General features: G+C 23.7%; 2 protein-coding genes across 2 annotated transcripts; both read left to right on the forward strand.

Annotated features, from left to right (window-relative positions):
- Nucleotides 1–731: 731 nt before the first annotated feature.
- K444DRAFT_392436 (uncharacterized protein) lies at nucleotides 732–1,194 on the forward strand. Its single transcript, XM_024872454.1, has one exon. It carries the CDS (start codon nucleotides 816–818, stop codon nucleotides 990–992), a length of 177 nt encoding a protein of 58 aa, XP_024737322.1. The 5' UTR covers nucleotides 732–815; the 3' UTR covers nucleotides 993–1,194.
- Nucleotides 1,195–1,499: 305 nt separating this feature from the next.
- Nucleotides 1,500–1,930, forward strand: K444DRAFT_721675 (uncharacterized protein; the record flags this gene model as incomplete). The annotated part of the gene is made up of 1 exon (XM_024888528.1): nucleotides 1,500–1,930. Exon 1 carries the CDS (start codon nucleotides 1,586–1,588, stop codon nucleotides 1,928–1,930), a length of 345 nt encoding a protein of 114 aa, XP_024737323.1. The 5' UTR covers nucleotides 1,500–1,585.
- Nucleotides 1,931–10,782: the final 8,852 nt, after the last annotated feature.

Here is a 10,782-nt window from a genome sequence, read left to right on the forward strand (position 1 = left end):
TATAAGCTCGCATTAGGTCTAGATTTATTCTTGGGTAAGGTATCTTAATAGATTTATAAAGGGTTATAGTTATTTTAATAGTTTTAATAATTTTTGTAATATTATTAATAAAAGAAATATAAAATCGCGATTTCTGGAAGTAATTAAAATTAGGCGAGGCTTACTAAAAAGCACTAAATTACTATAGTAACCGAGCAATTTTTAGTATATTAATTCCCCCAAACTTTGCAAATAATAAATAGTTAATATTAAAGTATATTTATTACTAATAATAATAGCAAGTAATATATATAATTAATTCTCGATTTATAATTAAACCTTAATACTATTAGTTCCAGGGTCTAGCCCTAATTAAACACAGTATTTCTAATGCCTAAAGTAATACTAAAAGTCAAGTGCAATATATGAAAGCCCTGTGTAAAGTGCGAATACGCTATGTTCAAAGCGCTAATGTCGAATGCAATTAAAAATCGGGGTTTTGGCAGTACAGGGGTTAGAGGCCTCGGTAGTTGGTGCAACTAATCGCCAATTTTTGACAAACTCTGCTCAGGCTTGCTCAGGCTTGCTCAGGCTCTGCTCAAGCTTACTCACCCTCGACAGCTGCTCACGTCCAGAGACTAAAACGGAACGAGCGAAAGAAAAAAAAAATCCTGAGTCTAGGGGTATTATCGATTACTTTTCTCTCTCTCTAACTTCGCTTTTGGTTAGTGAGCTTGCCGCTCTTACAGTCACCACCAACTCATATTAGCCGAAACGCGTATTTAAGCGGCGCGACGCGCCGTCCCCCTTTAACCCTCCTATATAACTTAGCCAAAATGCCACCTTTACGCACTCCTTTGCGCTCTATCTCTGGAAATCGTCCTAAGGGGTCAGAGATCTCTCCTTATATGCGTGGTCAAGTAGCAGGGAAAGCTTCTGAGGGTGCTAAAATAGCTAAGATTGCAAAGGCTCTAAAATTAACGCGCAGCACCGTCAATTACATACTTCAGTAGGACGAAATACGCACCGATAGGCACTCCCTACCACGAAAGCCTAGGGGCAAATCATATACCAATGCTAACGAACGTCGAATCCTCCGATACGTTCGCCTAAACCCAAAGGATACATACCAGCAAGTCATTAATTAGTTAGAGCTGGGTTACAGGCGTGAAACGATTAAGAAGATCCTTAAGAAGCATGGCATAGGCAATTAAAGAGCTAAGAGGCGCCCGGAGCTCACGGAAGCTTACGCGTTAGTACGACTTGCCTGGTGCCTTGCGCGGGAAGGATGGACTAAGGAGGAGTGGGGATTAGTTATATGGAGTGACGAGTGTTCTGTGGAGCGGAGGCGGGGCAAAAGGGGGGAGTGGTGCTTCCGTACACCGGAGCAAAAGTGGCATAAAGAGATAGTACAAACCTATAGCACGGGCAAGAATATGAAGATCATAGTCTGGGGTCCTTTTAGGACTATGGGAGGTCCAATTACTATATTATGGACCGTGATTTTGAGTCGGCGAAGCATGGGTACTCCGCAAACTCCTACCTTGAGATCTGCGAGGCAGAAGTGGCTCACATTTTTTAATAACTTAATAACGGTTACTTATTTATGCAAGATAACGCTTCTATATACCGGGTATATACAGTTCAGGCTTGGTTTGCCCTTTACGGCATTACACAGATTACAAATTGGCCGGCCTACTTCCCTGATCTCAACCTAATTAAGCATATCTGGTGGCACCTGAAGACGAGGACTTATGAGATGTTCCCAGAGGTTGCGGTGGATAAGTCAGAGACAGAACACGCAAGGCAGAGGCTAGAGTCTTGTATTCAGGCGGCGTGGGACACATTGGATAAGGGGTTGTTTAATAATCTATATGCGAGTATGCCGGCGAGGATGAAGGCTTATATCGCGGCTGGTGGCTGGCATAAAAATATTAAGATAATTCAATAGTCGAAAAAGTCTGTGATTTGAGCGATAAAACGAGCGAATCACGACGATTAAAATAATGCAATTTGTACGTCAATTGACCTAGTAGTTATTGCGTAATTAAGTCATTTATATATGGTGGTAGATGCTGAGTTTTAGTGGGGGTGGGGCCTGTCTAATATTAGTTGGCTAGTACTATACTTAGGCGCTAATTACCCTCGGCTCCCTTAACTCGCTTAAGTAACCTAAGTAACTCACTCGAGTAACCTAAGTACCTTAAGCCCCAAGTAACTCACTTGAGCACTGTGGTACGGCAGGCCGTACTCTTCAAAAATCATATTGTTTTGGCGGTTTTGAGGTTTTGGTTATATAGTAAAGGCTGCGGCCTTTTATATATAACTTGCGGAAATCATATAAGAAAACTGGTTTTTCTATAGTCCTAGAGAAAAATCCCTCTTTAGTATTTAATTAATTAAGCTTTTATATACTATATACTATTATCGGTTTACTAGAAACGCATAGTACTATTATATAGTTATGAAATACTATTTGCATAAGTTAGTAAAGTTATTATTTAGAAGTAGAGATTGCAGTATTATAGTATTAATATACGATTCCTAAATCTGCTAAGCCTAAAGGGGTCTAGTCTACTAGTCGAGTTACTAATAGGACGCGAGGTTATATAACTATATCCCGTATCCCATATTCCATTACCTATATCCCATTACCTATATCCCGTATCTCGTATCCCGTAATTATATATATAACTCTTAAAAGAATAGCTATACTAATACTAGAAACTCTCTAAAAATACAAAAAAAAGAAAATAGTACTTCCTTCTAATTATATATAAATTCCCCAATCCGGCCTAGTACTAGATTCCTCAAATACTCTATATATCTATATTACTTTTAAGGTTTTGGTTATATACCAAAGGCTATAGCCTTTTATATATGACTTCTCCTCTTATAATATCCTTTTATCTCATATATCTATATTCCCTAATCCGGCCTAGTACTAGATACTCAGATACTAGATACCCAGATATTAGATACCCAGATACCTAATACTAAGGAAATCTCTATATATATTCTCCTTTTTATATATCTATTTCCTGCTTTATTTGTATTTGACTTATTCCTCTATATCTAATTATATAGTATTCGTATTAATAAGGTACTTGAGGGCATTTAATAGCTTCGATTTTATTATAAAGTTAGTAGGATTTAATTCTCTTTTAATCTACTTGATTTCTATAATCTTTTATTATTTATATACCTAGTAAAGATATATTATATTAATTATTAGGCATTTCTCTCGAGTAGTACCTAATTTAATAAGGCATTCATATAATAACTTTGAATTCATATAAATAACTAGTAATAGTTTCATTTCTAGTACTTTATTAATTATAAATTTAACTAAAGTACCTATATTAAAACTATAAGCCATACTATAGAGTTCTAAAGCTAGAATACTTCTAGTAACTCTCTTGTATTTAGTAGAAAACTAGTAAATAATATTAGTATATCTAGTTCTATTTACTAGAACTAGAATATATCCGATTTAGGAAAAGAGATCTCTATTATTTATAAATAAAGTATTTATAAAAATAATTAAATATAAGAACTTCTTTACTAGCTTTATAAATCTTAGTCTTCTAATAATATTCTCAATTTGTTATTAAATATACTTATTAAATACCTTTATATTAGTTTCCGAAGATTTAATAGCTTAAATAGTAATTAATAAGTTATATAAAGCTTCTGGTTAATAAACTAATATAATATATATTTCTTTAGTATATTAGGTAATATATTAGTTCTTAATAGAGAGATTTTAATAAATAGTACTTCTACTACTTATAATAGTAGTATTTTTTATAGAAATAGTTTAGAGGTTTTTATATTAGTATTTCTATATAAAAGTAATTCTAGTAATATTTATATAAATAATACCTCTATTAAACTTGAGATTATAGTTAAAAGTAAGAGATTTATATTTCTTAGCCAAAAACTTAGTTTTATAAAGCTTTAGTTACTTTGTCTTTATAAAATTATTAGTTCTAATAAATAAGGTATTATTAGTTTAAAGGCTAATAATTCCGAAGAGTTACTTATTATAAAAGAGGCAAGAATTATAAGTTAACTATTTTATAGAAAGCTTATTAATATAATAGAAATAGTAAGTTTTAAACTAGTAGTTCCCAGTTTCTAGTATATTATATAGTAGTTTTATAATCTTTAGAATAGAGTTATCTTTTAGATTTAGCTCTCTAGTAAGTTTATAGAATAGATTAATATAGAAATTATAATTAAATAAGGTTATTAATTAGATATAGGCTTGCGAGATATTATATAAATATAATTCCGTAATATTTATTATTATAATAATAATATTAAGAATAATTCTTTAGCTAATATATTAGATAATAGATAATTATATTAATATTATATATTTCTTATTATTATTATAAACTTAGATAACTAGTTTTAACTTCTTAAGCTCTTTTTCTATATCCTTATTCTTAATCTTATTAACGAACCGGGAATTAAAAATATATATTTCTTTTAATATCTGAGATCTGGAAATAGCCTCAAATATATCCTTTTCTAGAAAGCTAGTAATTTTAACTTAATAGAAATTCTTATATAGTTCGTTATTTTATAGAAATACTATAATATTCGGAGTTTTATAAGAGTATTCTTTATTATACTTTAATAAAATAGCAGGAATAGCAGGAGAAATTATACTTGTATTACCTTTAGCCTTATTATTAGATTCGGGAATAGGTTTAGGTTTAAAGCTATTAGTAATAACCTTAATATCTCTTATATAAAAGAGCTTTATAGAAGTTAAACGGAAAGTAGTATTATTATATAATAGAGCTAGTATATAGTTCTTTCTATTAATAGCTACTAGCTTATATAGTTTATCCTAATTACTAGATTAACTAGTATTTCCTTTATATTAAATAAGAATATTCAAATTTAGAAATAGTTTATAGATATTAGTAATACTAGAACTATTTCGGGTATTTAAAGTATTTGTAATTTAATATTTAGCTTAAAGCTTCTGAATTTCTATTATTACTTTCTTAAATACTACTAATTACTATAATATAATAAATAATAGGGTATTATATTTGGTTATTTGAAATAAAATACTATAAACTAAAAGAGTTAGAATAATACTATTAGGTCCTATAAAGTTATTAATAGTCTTAAAAGCTATTTAAAATATAATATTTTTATTAATTCTATTAACTTTAGCTATAATAATAAGATAAATATATTAGATTAAGTTATAATAGTATTTTATAATTCTAATAAAGTTATAAGCTTCTATAAGAATAATCTTAATCTTAGTTTCTATAGTATTTATAAGCTAAATAAACTTCTTACTAGTAAACTGCTTTCCGGTATTTACTATAATCTAATTAGAAGGGCCTAAATAGTTATTAATTTAATATTATTTAAGTATATCCCAGATATATATTATACTAATATTCTAGAGCTATTAGCCGGCTTAATATTGAGTGCTTTTATTAATAATATAGAATATAAGCTTACCGGAAATATAAAAAATATTAATAATAATAGAATAGTTAAAGCTAATATTATTTCTTAGATTAAACTTAAATTATTTGGATAATTAGTTATATTTCTGGTATTACTTATAATACTTTATAAAATATTTAAAGGCTTCTATATTAATATTATAGCCTGCTTATTCTAGTATATTTCGGAGCTTACTAATAAATAAATAACTAAAATAATAATATAAATATTATAATTCGACCTTTATAAGAAAGCAGGAGTTATAAATAAAGAATTCGGAAATAAAGCCTTATAATATAATATTTTAAAGCAGGAAAAAGTATTCGAAATATTATATTATAGATATGTATTTTCTAGTAAAAGTAATAAGATAATTAGTAAGATTATTAAAATAGATCCCTAGCTTATTTATATTAGCTAAGCTAAATAAAAATAGAGTTTTTAAAAATATAATATAGAATTATACTTATCTAATTAGTATATTTACTATTATAGATCTAATACTAAACTAGATATTAACTTAATCTTTAATAGTTTTATTAAGTTTAATACTATTATTAGTCTATTAGAAAGCTTGAAATTAGTTAGAACTAGTAATTAAGTACCTAGAGGCTCTGGTATTAATTACGACTTTATAAAAGTAATAAGTATTATATCTTAATATATTATTAATTATAAAAGTCTAGATATTTTCTATTAAGAATTTAATAGATTTTAAGATATAGTTTTTATCTATTATCTAATATATAAGAGAAAAAGAAATAAAATTATCTATAAGAATATTAGCTATAGTTATTAATAGAATAAGAATAATAAGAATAGCTAAAAAGCTTTTAATTAAAATAAAGTAGGAATCTAAATAATATTTCTTTTCTTTATCTATTTCTACTAATAAAGCCTTAAAAGTATTATTTACTAGTTTATTCTTATTATTCTTATTATTTTTTTATTCTCGGCTTTAGTAATATATTATATATAAATATTACTAAAACATTTATTAAAATTACGAGTATTTCGGGATCTAAATTAATAAATATTTCTATTTCTAAATCAAGTCTTTTTAGTTTCTTATTTCTCTAATATATACTTTTATAAATAATATTCGGGTTTCTTATATATAAAATATAACTTCGAAATATAATTATTATAATTATAGAACTTGAAATAATTATTATAAGTTCTGAAGTTATAGCTAGGTCTATATTAATAATTTCCGGAAGAATAATAGCTTAGAGAATTCTAAAAGTAATATTATTAATTAGTAAAAAATGTTTCGGGATTAGCTTATTATTTGCTCTTATATATAGTAATAAATAACTAGAGCTTATTAATAAGCTAGCCAAAATTTGTAAAAAAGTCTGAGATTATATATTTATATATCCGGAAGCTTTAGTAAGAAATAATAATTTTATTATAAAGGAATTCGATATTTTATAAGTTAGATATAAAACTATATTATAATTAATATAGTTTATTAATTAGTAATTAAATAGTCTCAAATATTATTTTTTCTGGAAATTTAGCTATTATAAAAGCTAATATAGTAGTATTTCACTTATCTAAATTTCGATATTTAAATTTAGGGCCTTTAAAAAAGCTATAAATATTAATATAAGCCTCTTTATATATATATTAAAAAAGCTAGTTATTATAAAAATAGTCTTAAGCTAGTTTCTTTAATATAATAGAAAAAGCTCGTATTAGTACCTCTTATAAAAGCTTTATATATTAGTAGATATTAAGGAAAATAGTAAGTTTATAATTAAAATTACTATTAAATCTATTATACTTTTATTTTTTAGTATAGATCTTAGTAATTTCTCTAATAAATCTTATAGTTAAAAATATTTAGGAAGTATTCGAATATAGTTATAATAGTAATAATAGAGCTAGTAAATATAATAGAACTAGTAAGTATAATAGGGCTAGTAAGTATAATAGGGCTAGTAAATATAATAGAGCTAATAAAAATATATTATTTATTTCTGGAGCTTTTATACTAATATATAAATCTAGTAAAGATATAGAATATAATAATAATAAAAAAATAGTAATATAAAAATATTAAAAATAACAGGTTCTAGGTACTTATTCTTAGTAAAAGCAATAAAGCCTAATAGAATTAGTTCCTTAATAAGGTCTAGTTTAGCTACTATTAGATTTTTATTTATTTAGATATACTATATATCTTCCTTAATAATAGAAAATAGGGTAATTATAATAATAAAAATACTAATATTCTATTATATATATATACTACTATATTAAAAAACCTTATATAAGTATTATATCTCCGGAAGTTTAAGCTTATTAAAGTTTTCTTAATAGATAAAGTCTTTAAAATTATATCTAAATAGCTTCCAAAAATTATTATTAACTATTTTATAGAAAATATATTAAAATAATTTAGTATTTAAGAACTCAAATATCTTATATATTATAATAGTATCTAGATTAATTTCATATCTCTATTTTATTACTATTTCCTTAAAATTATTAGTTTCTATAAATATAAAATAATTAGATTAGATGGATCTAATAAAGGAATTATTTATTATAATAGGTTCTACTATTATATATTTTATAAGTTTATACTTAGTTCGAGATATAGTAATTTATAAGAAAAGTAAATTTGTAAAAAGAAAAGTAGTTTATAAAATAAGTAAGTAGAAGTTATTATATTTGAAGTAAAAATTTCATTTATAATAAGAAATTTAGAAAATAAAATTCAAGAAGTAAAATATCGAGATTCCGAAAAGATTTAATAGTTCTAAAGCTCAAGAGCTTTAGATATTTAGGTAATTATAAAGAGGATAATTTTTCGTAAAAAAGATAGTTTTATAAGATAGTTAGATAGTTAAATAATTAATTATTTAGTAGTTAGTAAGAATTAGTATTTTTTCTTTTTATAGAATTGAATTATAAATAAAGGCAACTATTATTTCCCTTCTTTAATATGGCTTAGTCGGGCCTTAATAAGATTAAGTATCTTTTTCTTTTTATAGAACCGAACTATAAATAAAAGTAATTAATAGTTATTTTTTCTTTAATATAAAATAATAGCTTTATTTCTAAGAAATTAAATCTTAAATAAGTATAGCTTAATTTTTCTTATTATCTAATTTATATATATAAACTAATTAGTATTAGTTTATTAGAAATATATAGTTATAGAATACTATTTATATAAGTTAGTAAAGTTATTATTTAAAAGTAGAAATTATAGTATTATAGTATTAATATATGATTTCTAAATTTACTAAGCCTAAAGAAGTCTAGTTTACTAGTTGAATTACTAATAAAACACGAGGTTATATAACTATATCCTATATCTTACATCCTATTACCTATATCTTATTACCTATATCCCGTATCCCGTATTCCGTAATTATATATATAACTCCTAAAGAAATAGTTATACTAATAACTATTTATATTTTAATTTATTATTTTATTATTAAGTTATGTTTTATACTCAGGTATATTTTATATAGGTTTTTGTTTTATTATAGTTTTTCTTTTATATATTTTATAATAAGTAATATAAAGAAAATTAAAACTTTATAATTAAGGTAATATTCTTATAAAGTTCTAAGAAGTATTTATAAGGCGGATTATTAGCTTAGTAAATTAGGGAAAAAAAGGGCTATTATAATACTTTAAGCCTAAGGCCAAAATATTAAGAATATATAAGTATTAATTTTAGTATTTTATATTAATTTCTAATATATCTAGTAACTTAAATACGAGTTAGTTATAAAATATAATTATTAGTATAATATATAAAAATAATAGAAATAGAGACTAATTATAAAAAATAAATAAATAAAGAAAATAAAATAAGAAATATTATACTAAAATAATATAAGTTAAATCTTAGTTAGAAATAAATTTTAGTATTTAGAAATAAAATTATATTATTTTTTTATATATTATTTTTAGTTATAATAAAGACTAGAATAGAAATAGTATTAGTTTTAGTAAAAAAGCTTATTTCTAAGTCCGGAAAAAATATTCTTAATTTTAAATAAAATAATAAATAGGATTTAGAAATAAGAATTAAAAAGAAATTAGAAATAAGAAATTATATAAATAATCTAGAAAAGCTTCTAGAAAAAAAAGGATACTAAATAAAGAAAAGAAAAAGAATTTAGAAAAATTAGAAAAATTAATAAAATTATATTTATTATTTTTATTATTACTTTTAATAATATTATTAAATATATCTAGTTTAATAAAATTAAGGAAAAATATTATAAGTATTAAATTAATAAAACAGAAAAGAGAATATAAATAATAGAAATAAAATTAGAAAAGCTATTACTTTATTATTATTAATATTAAAACTCGAATTTTAATTATATTCATTATTATTAATTAGTTTCTCCCAAATTCCGGTTATTAAATTAAAAGATATATTTAAATAAGAAGTTAGTTCTTTAAAAACCTTATTAATAGAAGTTTCAAATATAAAAATTCTATAATTAATTATAAAAGAAATTATTAAAATTAATATAGCTAAAAACAAATATATATTAGTATTAGATTTAAATCTACTATTTATAAAAGCTCCTAAAATACTATAATTTAAGGGAAATAATATCTCTATATTCTTGAAATAATATATAAATATATATAAGAATTATTATATTTCTAATAATACTAAAAGAGAAAGAATTATTTATTATATTTCTTTTATTTATAAGAATTAGATTAAGGCTATACTAGAGTATTATATTAATAATCTAAGAAATTACTAGAAAACCAAGTTTTTTAAGGCCTTATTAAAAGAATTCCGAGAATATAACTAAGAAATAGTTAAAATTAGCTATAACTTTCTTAATTAAATTATTATATAAGCCTAGAATAAAAGGATTTCTTCTAAGTCTTATATTAATATATTTAATAAAGTATTAAAGAAATTACTAAAAAGAAAAGAAATAAATAAAATTACTTAATACCGAGAATTTATAAGAGAATTATCTATTTTAGTAAGAGATTATATTTTTAAAAATATAAATTTTAAATCTATAAATATTTCTATTTATAAATATAATAAAATATATAAAAAAGTAATAATATTCTATTAATATAAAAAAAAGAAATACTATTTTAATATTACTAATAACCTAAATATATTTAGATTTAAATAAGAATATTTAAATATAATAGTTTATAATATAATTCTTAAACTAAAAAATATTTATTTTTTACTAGTTTCTTCTATTATATTTCCTAAAGCTATTATAGATATAAATAAGAAGAAAATCTAACCTATAGCTAATTATATGAAACCTACTAAAAGTAATAAACCTA

This window comes from Hyaloscypha bicolor, assembly GCF_002865645.1.
Source record: "Hyaloscypha bicolor E unplaced genomic scaffold K444scaffold_60, whole genome shotgun sequence".
NCBI lineage: Eukaryota > Fungi > Ascomycota > Leotiomycetes > Helotiales > Hyaloscyphaceae > Hyaloscypha > Hyaloscypha bicolor.

Coding starts and splice junctions, on each gene's coding strand:
- K444DRAFT_392436 (XM_024872454.1), top strand. CDS start 816: ATGCCACCTTTACGCACTCCTTTGCGCTCTATCTCTGGAAATCGTCCT.